This window comes from Zygosaccharomyces rouxii (genome assembly GCF_000026365.1).
Source record: "Zygosaccharomyces rouxii strain CBS732 chromosome A complete sequence".
Classification (NCBI taxonomy): Eukaryota; Fungi; Ascomycota; class Saccharomycetes; order Saccharomycetales; family Saccharomycetaceae; genus Zygosaccharomyces; species Zygosaccharomyces rouxii.
The window spans coordinates 1003215-1023180 of record NC_012990.1 but is presented as its reverse complement, the minus strand read 5'-3'; the positions used below and the strand labels follow the sequence as shown (position 1 = coordinate 1023180).

The 19966-nt window shown below is 40.0% G+C and overlaps 12 protein-coding genes and 2 non-coding genes across 14 annotated transcripts; 8 read left to right on the top strand and 6 right to left on the bottom strand.

Moving 5' to 3' along the window:
* Positions 1 to 695: 695 nt before the first annotated feature.
* On the top strand, positions 696 to 1700 carry ZYRO0A12914g (transaldolase; the record flags this gene model as incomplete). Its single annotated transcript, XM_002494874.1, has 1 exon — positions 696 to 1700. One exon carries the CDS (start codon positions 696 to 698, stop codon positions 1698 to 1700), a length of 1005 nt encoding a protein of 334 aa, XP_002494919.1.
* A 79-nt stretch (positions 1701 to 1779) lies between these two features.
* Positions 1780 to 2205, bottom strand: MTE1 (Mte1p; the record flags this gene model as incomplete). Its single annotated transcript, XM_002494873.1, has 1 exon — positions 1780 to 2205. One exon carries the CDS (start codon positions 2203 to 2205, stop codon positions 1780 to 1782), a length of 426 nt encoding a protein of 141 aa, XP_002494918.1.
* A 117-nt stretch (positions 2206 to 2322) lies between these two features.
* On the bottom strand, positions 2323 to 4191 carry ZYRO0A12870g (uncharacterized protein; the record flags this gene model as incomplete). The annotated part of the gene is made up of 1 exon (XM_002494872.1): positions 2323 to 4191. One exon carries the CDS (start codon positions 4189 to 4191, stop codon positions 2323 to 2325), a length of 1869 nt encoding a protein of 622 aa, XP_002494917.1.
* Positions 4192 to 4790: 599 nt separating this feature from the next.
* Positions 4791 to 7157, bottom strand: LUG1 (Lug1p; the record flags this gene model as incomplete). Its single annotated transcript, XM_002494871.1, has 1 exon — positions 4791 to 7157. One exon carries the CDS (start codon positions 7155 to 7157, stop codon positions 4791 to 4793), a length of 2367 nt encoding a protein of 788 aa, XP_002494916.1.
* Positions 7158 to 7429: 272 nt separating this feature from the next.
* On the bottom strand, positions 7430 to 8530 carry KSS1 (mitogen-activated serine/threonine-protein kinase KSS1; the record flags this gene model as incomplete). The annotated part of the gene is made up of 1 exon (XM_002494870.1): positions 7430 to 8530. One exon carries the CDS (start codon positions 8528 to 8530, stop codon positions 7430 to 7432), a length of 1101 nt encoding a protein of 366 aa, XP_002494915.1.
* Positions 8531 to 9178: 648 nt separating this feature from the next.
* Positions 9179 to 10240, top strand: ZYRO0A12804g (FAD-dependent oxidoreductase; the record flags this gene model as incomplete). Its single annotated transcript, XM_002494869.1, has 1 exon — positions 9179 to 10240. The coding sequence occupies one exon, from the start codon at positions 9179 to 9181 to the stop codon at positions 10238 to 10240; it is 1062 nt and encodes a 353-aa protein (XP_002494914.1).
* Positions 10241 to 10430: 190 nt separating this feature from the next.
* NIT3 (putative hydrolase) lies at positions 10431 to 11291 on the top strand (the record flags this gene model as incomplete). Its single annotated transcript, XM_002494868.1, has 1 exon — positions 10431 to 11291. The coding sequence occupies one exon, from the start codon at positions 10431 to 10433 to the stop codon at positions 11289 to 11291; it is 861 nt and encodes a 286-aa protein (XP_002494913.1).
* A 231-nt stretch (positions 11292 to 11522) lies between these two features.
* On the top strand, positions 11523 to 11604 carry ZYRO0A12760r. Its single transcript has one exon. It is a non-coding gene; the product is annotated as a tRNA-Ser (tRNA).
* A 218-nt stretch (positions 11605 to 11822) lies between these two features.
* Positions 11823 to 12485, bottom strand: ZYRO0A12738g (uncharacterized protein; the record flags this gene model as incomplete). Its single annotated transcript, XM_002494867.1, has 1 exon — positions 11823 to 12485. The coding sequence occupies one exon, from the start codon at positions 12483 to 12485 to the stop codon at positions 11823 to 11825; it is 663 nt and encodes a 220-aa protein (XP_002494912.1).
* A 433-nt stretch (positions 12486 to 12918) lies between these two features.
* Positions 12919 to 12990, top strand: ZYRO0A12716r. The gene has a single exon. It is a non-coding gene; the product is annotated as a tRNA-Asp (tRNA).
* Positions 12991 to 13230: 240 nt separating this feature from the next.
* ACB1 (long-chain fatty acid transporter ACB1) lies at positions 13231 to 13494 on the top strand (the record flags this gene model as incomplete). The annotated part of the gene is made up of 1 exon (XM_002494866.1): positions 13231 to 13494. One exon carries the CDS (start codon positions 13231 to 13233, stop codon positions 13492 to 13494), a length of 264 nt encoding a protein of 87 aa, XP_002494911.1.
* Positions 13495 to 13677: 183 nt separating this feature from the next.
* Positions 13678 to 16260, top strand: KAP95 (karyopherin beta; the record flags this gene model as incomplete). The annotated part of the gene is made up of 1 exon (XM_002494865.1): positions 13678 to 16260. One exon carries the CDS (start codon positions 13678 to 13680, stop codon positions 16258 to 16260), a length of 2583 nt encoding a protein of 860 aa, XP_002494910.1.
* A 562-nt stretch (positions 16261 to 16822) lies between these two features.
* CAX4 (dolichyldiphosphatase) lies at positions 16823 to 17512 on the top strand (the record flags this gene model as incomplete). The annotated part of the gene is made up of 1 exon (XM_002494864.1): positions 16823 to 17512. One exon carries the CDS (start codon positions 16823 to 16825, stop codon positions 17510 to 17512), a length of 690 nt encoding a protein of 229 aa, XP_002494909.1.
* A 774-nt stretch (positions 17513 to 18286) lies between these two features.
* Positions 18287 to 19915, bottom strand: ZYRO0A12628g (bifunctional fructose-2,6-bisphosphate 2-phosphatase/6-phosphofructo-2-kinase; the record flags this gene model as incomplete). Its single annotated transcript, XM_002494863.1, has 1 exon — positions 18287 to 19915. One exon carries the CDS (start codon positions 19913 to 19915, stop codon positions 18287 to 18289), a length of 1629 nt encoding a protein of 542 aa, XP_002494908.1.
* Positions 19916 to 19966: the final 51 nt, after the last annotated feature.

Here is a 19966-nt window from a genome sequence, read left to right as displayed (position 1 = left end):
AAGAACGGTTTTGGTTCTTTTCCAAAAGAACCTGCCGGAGGCATAGACTACGACTTGCAATTGGTATAGCAGTCGCTGTTGAGCGCCAGGTGTGTACTCTTTTTACGAATGTTTTCTCAGTAAGCTGTTGTATTCGATCTCGAACAGCAGCGTGGGCTGTAGGAGTAGAAGGAAAGCCACACCGGGAGAACAAAACAATAAATGGCATCAAGAGGGATTCTACTATGGAGTTCTAACTGTAGGCGATGTGGACGGTCCACGGGCACAGAGCAGCGATCCTAGCATGGAGGTCCGGTAGAGTATAATTTGTAAGGTAATCGTCATTAGTCAGGGACAAATCTAGATGGCTATGGGCTTGTCGATCACAATAAATAGCGGTGCCTATAGTAACGCTTGCATGTTGCCTATACGGACTGGAAGAAAAAGAAACGACGGTGGTCCCGGACAGACCAGTACACCCGGTGTCGGACATGGCCCCTGTTGGTCCGGACAGTTCCTCCTCCTCGTTGCGAAGTCGTCTTTTTTTTTCTTCTTTTCGCCTGGATTTCGTAACCCTTCGATGGACCAGTCCACCCCTGGAATCACATATATAAAGGGAACGAATCCGAAAAGATGTTCGTGTTAACTGCGGTTAGTTCTTTCGCGAAAGCGTTTAGCTTACTAAGAATCAACATCTCAAACAACTCCGATTCATAATGTCTGGTCAGCCAGCTCAAAAGAAGCAAAAGCTTTCATCATTAGATCAATTGAAATCCACTGGTACTTTCGTTGTCGCAGACAGTGGTGATTTTGCATCAATAGCTAAATACCAACCACAAGACTCTACCACCAACCCATCTTTGATCCTAGCTGCTGTCAAGAGTCCACAATACAGTAAACTACTGGATGTTGCAGTTGCTTACGGTAAGGAAAACGGTAAGACCGTTGAAGAAAAAACCGAAAACGCTATCGACAGATTGTTGGTTGAATTCGGTAAGGAAATTCTAAAGATCGTTCCAGGTAGAGTCTCCACCGAAGTGGATGCTCGTCTATCTTTCGACAAGGAGGGTACCATCAAGAAGGCTCTACACATCATCGAATTGTACAAGTCTGTCGGTGTCGACCCTAAGAGAGTTTTGATCAAGATTGCCTCAACCTGGGAAGGTATCCAAGCCGCTCAGGAATTGGAAAAGGAACACGGCGTCCACGTCAACTTGACTCTACTGTTCTCTTTCCCTCAAGCTGTTGCTGCAGCTGAAGCCGGTGTCACTTTGGTCTCTCCATTCGTTGGTAGAATCATGGACTTTTACAAGGCAAAGACCGGTAAGACTTACTCTGGTGAAGAAGACCCAGGTGTTTTGTCTGTGCGTAGAATCTACAACTACTACAAGAAGCACGACTACAAGACTATTGTCATGGGTGCCTCCTTTAGAAATGTTGATGAAATCAAGGCTCTAGGTGGTGTTGATTTCTTGACCATTTCTCCAAATTTGTTGGATGAATTATACAACTCCCAGGAAACCGTTGACAAGGTCTTGGATGTTGAATCTGCAAAGAAAGCCGGTGATGACAAGGTCTCTTTCATCAACGACGAAGCTCTTTTCAGATACGAAGTTAACGACGACGCCATGGCTACTGACAAGTTGGCAGATGGTATTAGACGTTTCTCCCACGATATCGTTGCCTTGTGGGAAATCGTTGAGAAGAAGGTTTCCGCTTAAATTTAGAGTTCCTGCAATTAGATTTAACCTTCTTTCTTTATAGCGTGTATAGCATTAGTACGTATTAATGAAAATTTCGTTATATGCGAATTGGTTCTACTTGGACATGCCGTATCCTTGCTCTTGTTCTGGATGGCATTTGGCTTTGCTGTAGCTGTAGGACTTTAGTCCTTCTTGCAGGTCTTGCTGGTCCTGCTGGTTTCGCTGGTCTTCCTATCGGTAGCGTTCGGGGGGTTTTGAATGGTCTCATAGGTAACGCTAATGAAGGCTTCTCATCCAGTGATGTGATAGCAACGACAAATCTGCTGCAGAATTGAAATTCCTGATTGAATTTTTTCGGGTCTAACCATCTCCCCATTTCTCTTTTGACACTCAACTTTGAACCATCTTCATCGCAAAGTGCAACTTTGCCATCGCTGCGTAGCTTCAATTTGCCATCATGCCAACATTTGTGCTTCTTACGAATTTGGTCATTAGAATACTGACACTCGTATTCACCCCCCATGGCCCATGGATTGAGTTGCCACTCCTCTAGATTTGCGTTACTGTCATTACAATTTACTATGTAATACTATGCTATTACGACGCGGGTGACCGAAGCCAAAACTAAAACTAAATCGAACTACTCGGCACCAAGACTAACACCAAACCCAACCGCAATACCTGCGAAGATTCCTAACGTCTCAATTATACCCAGGATGAGGCATAGCCATCTAAACCATCTTACACTGATATCCCAAAGGAACCCCTTCCAAATCCTTGCTCTATAACTTGGATGCGTAATCAACTTAATAATCCTAAAATCAGAAAATCCAAGCTTATGACCAGCTGCTATCATAAAAAAGAATGGTGGAAATAGGATGCATGTAAATATCACCAATAAAACTCTCCAAATGCTGAATTTTTGCCAAAAGTTTATTGGGATTTTGGAATCAATTGCATTTGAATCTACCCTTTGGAATGGCATCGTTTTGGGCACGTAACCTTTATCATTGTGGTAACTAGTATCGTCGCAACTTGAGTTATTGTTGTGAATTGAATTGTCATCATCATCATCATTGTTATCATTATCATTATCATTATCATTATTGTCATCGTCATCATTATCATTATCATTACTATTATCACCAGATAATCCTGTTTTTCTCTTTAGCTCTTCTTGAAATTGTTTCAATACTTCCAATGCCAGATCCACTTGTGAATAAGTTAAACCTTCAGATCTTGAAGTTGGTCGCGAACGCTCGATCGGTTTAACTTGTGCAGGCTCTGGTCTTTGAGGAGTTGGCGAAATTGATTGCGGTTCCTCCACTGGCACTTCCTCCTGTTCCTCTAGCTGCTTCGGGATTTCCTGCTGGCCTACTCTTGGACTCCCCACCGATCGAAGTACTGGAATTTCTGTACCGGTATAATCAGGAGCTGCTGGAATCAATATCTTACTCAACAGTGATAGATTTCGAGGAACATGTTTTTTCTTACTTTCATCTTGAGGTGAAGTGGATTCTCTTTGGGATATCTTTAAATCATGAAGAATGAACCCTTCTGATCGAAGTCTTGTACCATAACTTCCGGGTGGTATATCTCTTTGAGCTTCAGTTTCTAACTCTTCGACCCTTCGATCTATATCAATATCTGACGGCTCAATTCTGGATGAGGTTGCCTCAATAGGCGGATATTGAATCGACGACCTGGACGGCAGCGAGTCTCTTTCATTGATTAATATTGATGTGGAAATAGTCTGCCGAGTTTCGTTGGAATCTTCGTTACTCGTATCTATTTCACAAGCGGCATCTTCAAATCTTTGATTAAGACTATCCTTTATGGAACTCTCTATACTTTGGGTATCCATTTTAATGTGAGGGGGTTCATCGAGCGGAGGAATCTGGCGCTCATTATCAAATTCTGCCGCTGGTTGCAGCGGTTGTTCCTGTTCATCTCTATCATTATATTTGGGTTTATGAGGGTATCGATCATAATTTTCTAAATCTGATTGGTTTTCACCGGTACGACATGAACTGTTCTCATCTGGTCCTTCTGCAATGACAGACGGGAGTGGTCGATTAATATGTGTAAATGCAGCTACACCGGCATTGAAGTTTTGTAAATCTTCTGATGATTGGCCTGAATAAGCACTATCGTTAACAGTACGATAAGCTACTACACCAGGACTTAGATTCGTTATATATTCATGATTTGTATTCTCACTGTGATCAGCTTGTTCATTCGTCGCACCACTTCTATCTGCAATTGCTGCTTGTGAACTTATATCTTCTGCACTACTGTTCAAATCCGATGGTGTAGGTGGTACAGTTAATCTGGTATCGTCTAAGTAAACACTAAGTCCTCTTCTACTTCCTTCGTCATCGGGACCTTGCCCGTCAAAATCCTCGACAAAGAATGAACGGTGAGGATTAACTGTCGGTCGTGATATATCTGTACTGTATGTGGAAGAAGAATCGCTATTCCCAGTATATGATTGCCATGTTTTTGGCATCGTTAAATTTCTAATAGTCCCTTCAATCAGGAGGAAAAGAGATAGCTAGGGCTAATTATTACCGTCACCTTTACCTCTGTCTTGATTGTAGTTCCAGCTTGCAATGAAATCTCAAGGAAATGTGATATCATTGGATTTTAAGACATTATAATAAGATGAAATATATTCGAGTGTTTGGATATCTTTGCAATGAGCTGAAAAGTCCAACCGTCCGGACATGTCACATAATTGACATTCATTAGGGACATTAATGGAACGAAATGAAGAATTCTCCGCGTAGATTCTCCATTGACGAGAACATTATCCAAAAGCTTGCTAATTTACTGAATTTGTGTAAATATTTATCTATTTACATTCTAACTCATTTTGGTAATTAGTAAACATATAGGCATTGTTATCGTTGGTGTTTATCTTCGCTGGTGTTTTTTTTCTTCTTCACCGAACTTCAATTGTTTGAAGTTCTACCAGCACAATAGCATATTGACAATACAGAAGGTCGTCATAGCACCAGCAGGCTTCTCGAAGTATATGTAATTCATTCTTTTATCAAAAGCAATAACAATAGTAAAATAAAAAAAAAAAGGAACATTTCCTATCCCTTACGCTCTTAGGCTGTAATATCTATACATACCGCGTTCTATACAGCCAAAAACTTGGTATTCATCAATTACTTGGAAATGTAATTGATATTTGAGTGTTGTTTCCTGGTCATTTGGATTATAAACAAATTCTTGTGGATGTGCATAATAGTAATTTTGCAATTTCCTTAGAGGCAGTAATATAGACGCCGATGAATCCAATGCTGAATGTCTGTGGTGAAGAGATGGTGGTCTTGACCTCTGTAGATTTAACTGGGACCTCCTTCTCTGTAGACTGGGGTCGTTCAAATATTCTTCATCGTTCTCCTCAACTTCTTCACCAATACTGGGGGGTATTGAAGGTTCTGGTAGCGGATCCATTATATCTGACTCCATGAATCTTGAGTGTAGGTCATGGATAGATCTATCCCAATAGAGACCGCTTCTCATTCTTCCTAGACTTGTGGTACGTGAAAATGTTGTTGAACTTGCACTTGCACTGTAAGTATCTGAAACGTTATCGTCATCGAATTCCTGTTCTTCATCTTCATCCTCATCCTCTTCCATTATAGCATCGCTCAGCGATGCTCCGTCTTCCTGCTCATGGTTAGATACAACTCTCCAACCACCTGGTGGTAACATAGGAGTTATAATCGGGGTTGATCTACTACCCAACGTAACCCCACCATTTCTTGTGAAAAATTGTGAAATTGGGGGTTTCAAATCTCTATAGCATTTCTTCCTTCTAACACCGCTAAGTGGGATAAATCCACAACCAAGCATGATTTTATTTTGAGCAAATTTGAGGAAATCTGGTTGTTTAACAATCTCAATTATTTTATTACCCTCTGAATCGTACCTGGTCACATTCCCTGTAGTTTGTAAATCATCTCTGTTTAAATACGGATCTGTTTTATAGATCCAGTACCTTCTACCATATGATGAACCGATATAACATTTCCATTTGATAACTTCCGCATCCGCTGTATCCTTCAAAAAGGAGTTGGGATTTTTAAAATGTAAGACTGTAATTTCATGTCTTGAATTTGATTTTTCGATCATTTGCCATGCATCAAATGATACCTCTAAGCAGACTAAACTTGGCGAACATGTATAAAGAGCAGAATCCTGAATTGTCCATCTGTTCACGTATGAATTGTTGCAAACGTTTAAAAATTTCAACTGTTGCATGTTTTGATCCTCGTGTAACCACCAATTATCTGACATCGTATCGGGGGAAATTGGCGTTAGAAATTCACATAGTTTGGGTACCGGAATATTATTTCCTGCAATGCTTAAACTTTTTAATTTGGGGAAGTTCCATTTAATAAATGTTAATGCATCATGACATTGGAAATAGAATGTGGATCTCGTAACAGTGGTGTCATTAGATTCATGTAGTGACATACCGCTCAAATTCAAATATTGTAAAGTCTTATTGTGTCCATACTGGCATAGTTTTTTTAAAAGGAAAAGTGTGTGCACTTCAGACCACGAAGATGAATGCGGCATTGTATAAAGATTTAACCATTCTAATGTTGCTAAATTGTTTTCATCAGTTACAGCTGGATGATAGCTGAAAAACTCTAGAATCGCTCTTGGAGATAATTTCAAACACATGGCTAATGATAAATGTGTTAAATTTTTGAGATGAGGTATCTTATTGAGTAAAATGTCGTCATCAATGGAAGTATGAGATAAATCCAATTTTTGTAACTCTGGTAACATCCTAAGCATTCTACCGAGAACATATGAAGGTAAATCTGTGCAATCATTAAGTCCCAAACAAGTTATTTGGTAATTCTCTTCGATGGGTAAATCAATTTGTCTTTCTTTGTCAAATCGATACAATTTATCAAGTGATACAATACAACTCTCTGTGAATCTTGCACCTGAACAACCACAAAAATCCAATACACTTAAAACAGTCCCAGGCCGCAGTAGAAAATATATGATATTTTCATCGAGGTCATCTTGAATATGTTCACATGCCAAAAATTCTCTTAGTGTAAACTTGGTCAAATGCAAAAACTCCAATAAAGTTTCATTGGTTAAGTTTTTGATCATTTTATTCATTTCACCGGTTCTACCTAGTCCAATTGATGTTAACTCTTGGAAATCTACAATCTGCACAGCATTTCGCAGTTCCCTATGCTCTTTCAATGTGTTTAAAAGGTGATGAAATCTTCTTGCCGTGGTCAAGTTACAATATCTATAGATAAGAACCTGACAAATATGTGAGAATGCCTTATTAACAGTCAAATTACTATTGATGAATGTTCTAAAATTTTCGTTAAACTTTTCAGCATTATTAGGATAATCACTACTCATTAAATCCCTAAACTGATAGGATAGAATTTGGTAAAGAATCTCTGGTGGCCATGACATGACGGGAGCTTTAATGCTTGAGGATCACCAGTGTTTGAAAATCTAATGGGACTTGCGGCGGCTGTGATAAAGTCCTTTACTCTGTAAATCTCATTTGTTGTTAGTGATGAAGATGACGACGATTTTTTTACTGAAGAGCTCATCGGGTCCAACCTTACCTGAAAAACACCTTTAAAGTTCAACTATTATATAACAATATATAAACAGAATAGCATAAAGTAAAATCTACTGACAAGTTAATTAAGAACGACAAATATGCTCTTCGGCCTCCATTAATCTGTGCGTTTCATAATTTCATCATATAACATCGCTTTCAAAACGTCTATTGAAATTTCACCATCTTCATTGGGCTTTTTAATTTCATTGTCGATTTTCCAGAAGTCATCCTCCAAGTTTAATGGTGGGTATTCAGGTTCATCCTCCGGATCGTGATACATCGCCAAATATGGATGGTTTAATGCTTCTGCAGCACTAATTCTTTTATTTGGATTAAATGCTAACATTCTATCCAAAAGATCAACCATATCAGGATTTAGATTTTGCTTCCCCAGCACAACATCCCACGGTAGTTTTGCCTTCAAAGGCAAATTAGAAATGTACTCCTTGGCTCTTTGAGATTTGATCGATTCAAAGTCCTCATAAGTGGGTGAACCCACCACTTCCAAGATTAACCACAACTGATGGTGATAATCTCTACCGGGGAAAAGTGGTTTACCTGACACCAATTCTGCCAATATGCACCCACACGACCATATATCCATTGCAGTCGTGTATTCTTGGAAAGTTAACATAATCTCAGGTGCTCTATACCAACGTGTAGCCACATATTCTGTCATAAACCCTACCAAGGTCTCTCTTGAATCGCTACTGCTTGCTAGGCATCTCGATAGACCAAAATCACAAACTTTTAAATCACAATTGGAATTTAACAACAGATTAGATGGTTTTAAATCCCTATGAATTACCTGAGCAGAATGAATCGATTTTAATGCTCTCAATATCTGATATGTGAAATATTGAATGTGATCATCGCTTAGGGGATTTGTAGAGATGTTGCTAATGATCCTCTGTAAATCTGTTTCCATCAACTCCTGTACCAGATACACGGCATTCATCTTATCAATGCTAGTCGGCCTGACTTTATCCAAAATGCTAATTATATTCTCATGGTCGTGGAAATAACTTAACAGTTTGATCTCACGTAGCGTTCTTGTAACGAACATATTCTTGCTAAATGGTTGAATCTTTTTAATGGCAACATAGATGCCAGTTGGCTTGTGGATTGCTGAACATACTGTCCCGTAGGCTCCCTCACCGATAAGAGCCACTAGTTGATATTGTGATGGGATATCAAAAGTAATGGTACGTGGCATCGATGGATTAATCACCAGTGATTCAGTGAAGGAATCCTCGAGGAGTAAGTATACAGACGCCCTCTATCTGATCCAAGCTCAGCGCTCAATCTCTTCTTATACTCACTGATCCACAATATCGTGGATAAGTTTCAAGGTTTCACCTGTATTAGAAATAGAAACTGTAAAATTCCTGACCACGATAAACCTAGAATGTAATGTCTTAGTACGAATCGACACGGTACACGAAATTAACCCTGATCTTAAACTTCCTAATATGACGAGAACTCGAATTTATTTCATTCACATGAATTGTGGATCTACGGTGGTCGTGTCAGAATTAGAGGTCCATTGAGTTTCGATGGCGATAACAATGGTACAGTTCTTTTCTTCATTACGTGTATAACTTGGCACAAGAATACGGTGATGGGATTCCGTAGAATTATCAAGCCGGGAAACATAATTGCAAGATAAATTCCCAGTGATTCAATTGCAGAAAAAAGAGCAGTTAAAGATGCATATGTACCTTCTGGGGTTGGTAGCTTCGTAGTTGGTAGTGAGTCACACCAGAGATTTTTCACTTGAAAAAAGTTGCATTATATAAAGACGATGAGATGGAATACACTACGACAGGAAAAATGGTTGTGAAAACCAAAAAATCGAATTGATATGGCTGTTACGATTGTCGGTGGTGGTATTGTCGGCTTGTATACTGCTTATTGTCTAACGGAATTTAGTCAATTGCCTGGATCACAGATATGTGTCGTTGGTAAGTATTTGCCCGGTGATCAATCTGCTAATGGGTATACATCACCATGGGCAGGTGGTAATTGGTCTTGTATTTCACCCAATGATGAAAATACGTTGTTTCATGATAGATTTACCTATGAGAATTTAAGTCAATTGCAGAGGAAGCTTTTATCACATTTCAAAGGTCGCGATGATGAATGGCTAGGTCTTGCAAGAAGACCTACACGAGAATTTTGGGATTACACTCCCAACGAACTCAAGATAGGGTCCCTTTCGAGCTATTTAGAAGATTATCAGGAGCTTAAATCCCAGGAGCTGCCCGACGGCGCTTCTTTCGGAATTTCATTCAAAACGTGGAATTTTAACTGTCCAGTATTCTTATACAATTTTGCACAGTTCCTGAAGAGCAAGGGAATTAAATTCGTTAAGGCTGAACTGACTCATTTGGCCCAAGCCACTTCATTTGTCAATGAAGATTCCACTGGCGATAAAGTCGTTTTCAATTGTACAGGACTTGGTGCTCATGATTTAGGTGGTGTTAAAGACCACAGAGTCTATCCTGCAAGAGGACAGGTTGTCGTTGTGAGAGCTCCCGACATTAACGAGAATTGTTTAAGGTGGGGTAAAAATTATGCTACTTATATCATCCCCAGACCAGGTCCCCTCAAGGAATTGGTTCTTGGTGGATTTCTACAGGTGGACAATTGGAATGCTCAAGACACTTCGCTAGAAGAATCTGAAGATATCTTGACGAGAACTACTCAATTGCTACCTAAACTAGGTGATAAGGATAAATTGCAGATTCTAAGAGTTGCTGCAGGATTACGTCCTTCTAGATATGGTGGCGCTCGTATTGAGGAAGAAGCTCAAGATGGTGTTCTTATAGTGCACAATTATGGTGCTTCTGGCTACGGCTACCAAGCTGGTCTTGGAATGGGCTATAGAGCAGTTAAATTAGCCTTCTCAGGATCCAAATTATAAGAATCTTTTATACTTTCCATATTCTATAGTACTCCTAATGGTTGTAAATTGAATTATCATCGAGAGACCGAACTGGGTCGATTTAACCGAACTACCTAGACATATTTAAAGGAGCGACCTTATTTCATCTCGAAGGGAACAACCGAAAACCTCCGCTAGGTAAATCCAATACGCTACGATACACAAGACTATGTCCAAGATTTTGTCACAGAAGATCAAGGTTGCACTAGTGCAATTGGCAGCAGGTACACCTGATAAGGCGTACAATTTGCAGAAGGCTAAAACACTTATAGAGAAAGCTGTTCATGATGAGCCAAGTACGAAGTTAGTTGTATTGCCAGAATGTTTCAACTCACCCTATGCAACCGATAAATTTAGAGCTTATTCTGAAGTTATTAGACCTGATTCAGAATCCTACAAGGCCTTATCACAGTTGGCTCAAAAATTAAAAATCGTACTAGTAGGTGGATCAATTCCTGAATTAGAACCAGAAACTGATCACATTTACAACACCTGTATGATATTTAATGAAAATGGTGAACTATTAGACAAGCATCGTAAGGCGCATCTTTTCGACATTGATATCCCTAATGGTATAAGGTTTAAAGAAAGTGATACCTTGAGTGCAGGTGAAAAAAATACTTTAGTCACAAGTGAATACGGTAAATTTGGTGTTGGTATCTGTTACGACATGAGGTTCCCAGAGTTAGCCATGCAATCTGCACGTAAAGGCGCATTTGCTATGATTTATCCGGGTGCATTCAATACTGTAACTGGACCATTACATTGGAAATTATTAGCAAGATCGAGAGCTATTGATAACCAAGTCTACACCCTACTCTGCTCACCTGCTCGTGATTTAGAGAGTAGTTATCACGCGTACGGGCATTCATTGGTTGTTGATCCAAAAGGTAACGTTCTAACTGAAGCTGGTGAAGGCGAAGAAATCGTTTATGCAGATCTAGATCCCGAAGCCATCGATCAATTCCGTGCTGGTATTCCTATTACGACGCAAAGAAGATTCGATATCTATCCAGACGTGTCTAAATAATGTGAGTATAAATACATAGAGAAGGAACAGGTGGCCCGTTTTATGGGATATTCAGATCTGTCATTAACTAGCAGGACCTAAGCGAGAAAACTGACACATATACAAGAGGTTAAGAAAACAAAAGGTATAGTAGTACCACCGCGCATACCGAAAGGTACGCAATGTTATGACTAAGTCACATGAGCTAAGGGGTGCGTATAATCATCCAGAAATACAAAGCAAACTTATACTGACAATTTGGCCGAGTGGTTAAGGCGAAAGATTAGAAATCTTTTGGGCTCTGCCCGCGCAGGTTCGAATCCTGCAGTTGTCGTTATTTTTTTCATTTTTTCAGTTTTTTTACTCTTAAACACGCAGTAGATTCAAACAATACACTATTACTTTTGAATGCCTGTTATGCCTACTTACCATACAACTTCTTCACTTTCTACAAACCAACAAATCTAAATAGATAATCTTTTTTTGCTTTTTTTCTTGCTTTAATTTATTTAATTAAAAAAAAAAAAAATTTGGACGATTCATTCGGTCCCTTCAGCTAATTTGAGCAGGGCCTGTAATACCTGGGATTGAGATTCTCAATCTGTGAGTGACCGGAAGTTTTGGTACCACTGCAACAAATGTGGTTAATAGTAGATTTAACATGAATAACTGTAGATCGTAATGAGCATAGTGTGTACTGACCAAAAACAACGCTATTGGTACCAACACCAAAAACTTTCTTGACGGAGTGTAAAGAGTTTCATCATTAATCTGTTCCCACATAGTTAGATTATCATATGCACCACCATTAAAATCAAATGGAGTCCCCTTGATCAAATGGAACATGACGTACGACCCAATAACATAAGACGTATTTGTTAACGTCCACGACCATTCGGCTGTAACCCCCGGTAATAAATCATAAAATAGTTTCAAAAGTACAATAATGACGATATGAATAATCCAAGCTCCTCTTTGATCAACCCATGTTGCATTCATGTTTGGTAGTAACTGCTGGTCATTTTCATCTTCAAACGTCTCTGGTTCGACATGGGATATTATACTCGACGAACGCCTCCTTCTATGATCTTTAACCGGTTCACCCATTAATTTACCATTATGTCCTCCTGATGGAAATGGTTTCAACGACTGATCTCGTGAATATCCATTGGTATAGGAACTCTGCCTCGTAAGGGAAGGTGGTTCTGGTGTCATCTTATTAGAATTCTGATATCTGTTATTTGAGATTCTGCTTTTTTTTAAAGTTGTCCAATCTCAACTCCTACTAACTGAAGAAACCCTATATATATGGATTATGTTGTTAAAAATGGTTACTTGCTAGTAATCTCTTCCTATGCTTTAATTTTTTTTTTCACCTATCAGGGCTGTATAATGTATGTGTCTTCTAAGAGCTTTTCTTTCTTACGAGGCTTACGGAAACGGGAATGCCACCGCGATTCAGCACATGAGATATTTTTTTCTTTTTCCTTCTTATTGTTTCGTCCGGTCACATCTGAGGGTAACACCACGTGAAATGTGCGTGTTTTCTACAGGTGAGGGTGACGTAAGACAGCAAAAAAAGCTTACGCATGACAATTGGAATCGCTCCGATGGTATAGCAACGAAGATAAAATATACAATTTTCCTTTCCGTGATAGTTTAATGGTTAGAATGGGCGCTTGTCGCGTGCCAGATCGGGGTTCAATTCCCCGTCGCGGAGATTTGTTTTTTCTCGATCCAAACCGATCGGAGATGTAAGGATGTTTCTCGTCGTTCCCCAACGTTTCCCGCCGTATCCATCACCTTCTACGTGAATCAACTGTTGAATTTCTGACAATGTGTTCCCTAAGCGTCTACTTAACTGCCTGTCTACTACGTATTACATTTGGATCCTCATACTAGTAGAGATACACATACTAGTATCTCAAGCACAACAGTATCGTCCAGTCTCAACGCCGCCATGGTATCACAATTATTTGAACAGAAAGCTAAGCAAGCTAACGAATTGCCCTCCAAGCCTGACACTGATGAATTGTTAAAGCTATACGCTCTGTACAAGCAGGCAACCGTCGGTGACAACAATAAGGAAAAGCCTGGTATTTTCAACATGAAGGATCGCTACAAGTGGGACTCATGGGAAGAATTGAAGGGTAAGTCGAAGGAAGATGCTGAGAAGGAGTACATCGAATTCGTTGAAGAATTACAGCAGAAGTACTCTCAATAGATCACGTGATAAAGGGTTTTGTACACGATCACGTGTATATCACATGGCCATATATATACCGATGTACGAAGTTTTTTTTTATAAAAAAAAAAAGTTTTTGGACAACTTTAACGACTAATTAACTCTTCAACAACAAACATAGCAAGACGTTTGCCACCCAAGAGTACATCAATATACTGAGCTATGTCTGCAGAATTAGCACAACTGTTGGAGGAGGTAATTCTGACTCCTGATCAATCGCTACGTGTAGCGAATGAAACGCAGTTGAAGAAACTTTCAAATGAGAATTTTTTGCAATTTGCAGGCCTTTTATCTAGTGTTTTAATCGACGAAAATGCGAGATTGGAGGCCCGTATATTGGCAGCATTGACACTTAAGAATGAATTGGTTGCTAAGGATTCCGTCAAGGCATCTCAATACGCTCAAAGATGGATTACCGTGGTGGATCCTGCTTCGAAAGATCAAATAAAGCTGAACACTGTTCAAGCTCTGTTAACCGGCGAACCCCGTGTTGCTAATGCAAGTGCTCAATTGATTGCTGCCATCGCCAATATCGAATTGCCAAGAGGCGAATGGGGGGATCTAATGAAAACCATGGTGGACAGTACCAATCCATCTCAACCTGAAAACGTTAAAAGAGCTTCTTTATTGACTTTAGGATACATCTGTGAAAGTGCTGACCCTCAGAGTCAAGTTCTAGTCTCTTCTTCCAATAGTATTCTAATTGCCATTGTCCAAGGTGCCCAATCCTCAGAACCTTCGGTTGCAGTGCGTCTGACTGCGTTGAATGCGTTGGCGGATTCGTTAGTATTTATTAAAAATAACATGGAGAGAGAAGGTGAAAGGAATTATTTGATGCAGGTGGTTTGTGAAGCTACTCAGGCTCCCGATACAACGATCCAGACTGCAGCATTTGGTTGTCTCTGCAAAATCATGTCACTTTACTACCCATTCATGAAACCTTACATGGAACAAGCGCTTTATGCGCTAACGATAGCCACAATGAGGTCTCCTGACGACAGGGTAGCCTCTATGGCGGTTGAGTTTTGGTCCACGATTTGTGAAGAAGAAATTGATATCGCCTACGAGCTAGCCCAATTCCCACAGTCCCCGCTACAAAGTTACAACTTTGCTCTAGCGTCCCTAAAGGAAGTGGTCCCCAATTTACTAAGTCTTCTAACTCGCCAGAACGAGGACCCTGAGGATGACGATTGGAACGTGTCCATGTCCGCAGGTGCTTGTTTACAACTATTTGCTCAAAATTGTGGTAATTACATCTTGGAACCGGTTTTACAATTTGTGGAACAAAATATTACCAGCGAAAACTGGCGTCAAAGAGAGGCCTCCGTAATGGCTTTCGGCTCTATTATGGACGGTCCCGATAGAACTCAAAGGACCTATTACATCCATCAAGCATTGCCAGCGATCTTCAACTTGATGACTGATCCTATGGTTCAAGTTAAAGAAACAGCAGCTTGGTGTGTTGGTAGAGTTGCAGATCTGGTGGTAGATGCTATTGATCCTCAACAACATCTGCCCAACGTCGTTCAGGCTTGTCTCCTTGGGTTACAAGATCACCCTAAGGTGGCCACTAACTGCGCATGGACTGTAATCAATCTGGTAGAACAACTAGCAGAACTAAGGCCGAGCCCCATCTATAACTACTACCCAGCACTTGTGGATGCCCTGATTAAGACTGCCAGCAGACCTGATAACGAATTTAACGCTAGAGCTTCAGCATTTTCAGCATTAACCACAATGGTTGAATATGCTACTGATACCGTTGCGGAAAGCTCAGCATCGATTTCTACCTTTATCATGGATAAATTGGGTCAAACTATGGGGTTAGATGAATCACAATTGACCATGGAAGATAGACAGAGTTTACAAGAGTTACAATCGAATGTTCTAACCGTTTTAGCTGCAGTGATAAGGAAATCTCCTGCTAGTGTGGAATCTGTGTCGGACATGTTGATGGACTTGTTCTTGAAGCTTTTGGATAAGAAGGATGCGTCTTACATTGAAGATGACGTGTTCTATGCTATTTCCGCATTAGCTTCATCCATGGGTAAGAATTTCGAGAAATACCTGGAGACTTTCTCACCATATTTGGTGAGAGCTTTAAATCAAGTAGATTCACAAGTCTCTATTACCGCCGTTGGATTCGTGGCAGATATCTCCAATTCCTTGGAAGAAGATTTCAAGAAGTATGCACCTGCGTTTATGAGCGTTTTGGGTCAAATGATTTCTGCTGAAAATGCCAAGAGGGAATTGAAACCAGCTGTTCTCGGTGTGTTTGGTGACATTGCCTCTAACGTGGGCCCAGACTTTACACCATATTTGAACGAAGTCATGGCATTATGCGTGGCCGCTCAGAACACAAAGCCTGAAAATGGTACTTTAGAAGCTTTGGATTATCAAATTAAAGTTTTAGAAGCTGTTCTTGACGCCTATGTGGGGACTGTTGCAGGTCTACGGAGTACGCCTGCTGCGCTTTTCCCTTACGTAGGAACAATTTTCCAATTCATCTCCTTATTAGCCGAAGATCCTCAGTTATATGGCGAAGATTCCACCGCAAGAGCGGCTGTCGGTATTGTTGGTGATATCGCCGCCATGTACCCTGACGGGTCCATAAAACAATTTTACGCGCAAGAATGGGTAACGGAATTTATCAAGAGAACTAGAAGTAACCAGACATTCAGCCAGTCTACAAAGGATACAGCTAGGTGGGCAAGAGAGCAGCAAAAACATCAACTTTCCTTGTGATTTCGCATTTTTTTCCCCATTTTTTCCTCATTTTCTCATTTTCTTTTTTCCTTTCTATTCCTCCTCCTCATCCTCGTCATTTTTTTCTCTTATTTCATTTTTCATGTTTTTATATTATTATCCTCACGACTATACATTTCTCATCATCCACTTTTTTGGTCTTTTTTTTTTTTTTTTTTTTTTTTTTTGGTCCTCTTTTTTTTTTTTTTGTTTTGTTGTGTTTTCTCGTTGTTTTTTTTTTGTTCTTCTTTTTCGTTTTTGGATTTCTGTTCTGCCTCGATCTTTTTTCGATTCACTATTCTCAAAGTCTGAAGTATTATCGGTATGCCGGTCGTACCAGGTAAGATATCAGCTCTTCGTGTTTATACGTACCAATGACAGTCGACGCCTTCGTAGTAACAATTTTCCATTGACCGGCTTTCTTGAATTTCTTGGTCAGTCCGATGGTATCGAAAAAAAAAAAACATACATAAGATCTTGACGTAACGAAACTTGCACTTGAACCAACTTCTGAAAGCGCTTATCGGTCTACCGGAGACTAAATTAAAGTCAATAGTATCCCATGTCTTTTAATCCTAACCTCATTCCCTTTGATGATACCTACATCCTCTACGATAAGACTGATCCAATCTCGTTCTTAGCAGCCTATTTTTCACTTTTGCCGATTGGTGTCTTGATATTTGAATTCTCATGGTTCATCATAACTAGAGAATTAGAGGCATGCATTATGGCAGCTGGCCAGGTTGCCAATGAAATTTTCAACAACATTGTCAAGGATATAATAAAACAACCGAGACCGTTTACGTTTGGTGATTCATTTCAGCAAGATACAGTTAGGTCCGGTTATGGTATGCCCAGTGCGCATTCTCAGTTTATGGGATTTTTCGCTGCTTATACAAGTCTTCGGTATCTATACTGTTGGAAGTCACTCACTCACAAGAAACGGTTAGCAGGTTGTGGTTTTGTTCTTACTTTGGCTACATGCGTTTGTTTTTCGAGAGCTTATTTGAAATATCATTCCATTGGACAAGTATTGGTCGGATTTACTCTGGGAGGTGCCCTAGGTTCCACGTATTACGTGGTTGTATCGATCATAAGGGAGGTCGGTCTAATAGACTGGTTACTCACTTGGCGTATATGCGATTACCTGCATGTTAAGGATTCATGCAATTTAGCGCCAATAACTTTGAAGGAAGAAAAGGATGCATATTACCGCAGGTTAGCCGTGATGAAGAATTCAAAGCTGGAATGATATGATGTTGTTAACTTTTGAAGAGCCGGTTAGTCCACGGGCTTAAGAGCCGATTCCGCGCCGCGGACAAGCTCGTAAAGCGCAGATAAAATAGACTTCAAAGGCTATTATATAAGCAAAGGTGCAATAAGTTCGGGGGTGCTCCTGGAAAGTTAGTAATGGCAAGAATATAAAAAAGCCAAAAGAATTTGCATAGTTTAGCTACTGTTTCTACCATCGATATATCGTAGAGAGTTAATGTTACCAAATAAAAGTGCAGGACGGACACCCCGGTTGAGCCCTCTGGCAACCGTATGGACCAAGTTTTTGATATCACCAATGACCCTCATCATATACAGAGGGCGTGGTCGCCATGTTAGCAGGAAACCAGATGTAATAACAAGATATGACCTGCTAAGGGAATAGATTGATAAGGGATTAGTAGGGAAGACAAAGGTCTGTTTGGAAGCGTGTTCCTTTCCTTCCATTTCGTCTTTTTTTGTCAAATCCTGAAAGTGATTTACGGCTGATTTACAACGGCCGTTAACCTCCAGAAAAGGTAATATTATGAAAGGAAACGGCTCCTAGAGTGTGCCTATAGATGAGGGACAACAATACATTTAGTGCAGCATAGCATTATGGTCATTAAAGCCTTGGCGATTTTTCCGAGTATACTACGAAAACATGATGATGAGTCCACGAAAACCTAACCAGATACCAAACAGCTTTTTTTTTTTCTTTCGAAATCAAGAATATATGAGGTGTTTATACGATTTACGTAATAGTGATTTGATATTATAATGACCATTTTGATGAGTATGAATCTACTGGTGGAATCGGGATGTGGTCTGCTTTGTTTTGAAATGGGCTAAATGAAATTTCGATTAGTTTATCACGCTGAAAATTCAAAGATGGTAGTTCGGTACAAGTACACGCCATCAAATAACCGTAAAGAATCCTCAGCGTCGATTCATGGCCGATAATTAAAATATCACCGCGCATACGCTCCATTTCCAGTAACAACGGTTCCATACGAACTGCTAAATCGTGATAGGATTCGGCTCTTGGGAAGCGGTAATGGTAAGGGTCTTTCAACCATTCTGAATACTCCATTGGATACTCGGTTCTTATTTGATCGTCTGACATATCAGCAACGACACCGGGGTTTAATTGTTGCAATTGAGATCTCTGACGAACGCTTATGCCACTTTCCTGAAAAAATCTAGCCGTGTCGTAGGTTCTCTTTCGTGGTGCAGTCCATACGACGAATGAATCTTCATCTGCACCATCCCACGAAGGTGTCTGTCTAACACGATGATCTCCTCTATAGGTTTCTCTGTCAATACTTGCCTGTGTGGGGACTAAGGAAGATTGTGAAGATTGCGGTGTTAAAGAAATTTGGCGGGCAGCTGGTGTTCTAGCTCCGTGGCTTTTACGTCTTCTTTCATTAATACGATTTAAAACTAAATCGGTTAGAATTTCTGAATATTTTTTACCATCCTCATTTAATTCTTCATCATTCAAATAGTTATCCTTATCACTAGTTCCGCACCTGGCAAAATAGACGCAGCCTTTCTTTTCACGTAGGTTCATGAGAAAGAAAACAATTTTATTGGTCAAATAGCCATAATGGTTGTTATAAATCCTTAACTTTTGGCCAAAATTAATATACTCCACGTACGAAAGACCCTCCTCTGGCGACATGGATTCGTAAAGAGGTTTATTGAGGTTCAGCCTCTTCATATATTCAGCTCTTGCTTCGACTTTAGGTAATCCATAATAATCTGAGGATTGTGCAGCCATCTTAATGGAACGATCTACCAACTTAGTATCAGTCATATGCGATTCGATGAAGAGTACTTTAATATTCATCGTTGAAAATTTATCAGCAATATCTTTACGCTCACTACGCCGAATGTTCAGTGCATCATAAACTGCCAACTGACCCTTTGTGTCATTGAAGAACCTGACCATGTCTTCATGAACTATTCTCATCACTTTTTGACGATATTCAATCCCTTCCTTGGTCTGAGGAACAGCAGAGAAATATTCATCAGGTACAGTATCCGTCATTTGTCTACGATATTCAGAAACATGGAATGATTTCGTTCTTACACCAAGCCATCTAGTGTATCTCGTAATGGCGACAGATAAAAGAGTTTTGGAAGTTGCTGGTAATCCCACTAGGACAATCAATATCCTACCTGCATGGAAAAGACGTCCTGATTCCGTTGAGTACAGTTGACCTGGTGACATGTAGTCTTCTGCTTCTACAGACTCATGAACACCATCCATATTGGATTGTTTTATAGGGCGTACTTGACCACTACCTGACCATCTTTTCCCAGTTCTAGCCATATGGTTACCAGGACGTATAATAGGTTCAGTCATCAAACCTTCGTCATCAGAAACAAAAACCGACATCTCCTCTGGATCTTGAATTATATTATATATGTAGTAGCTATCTTTCTCGAG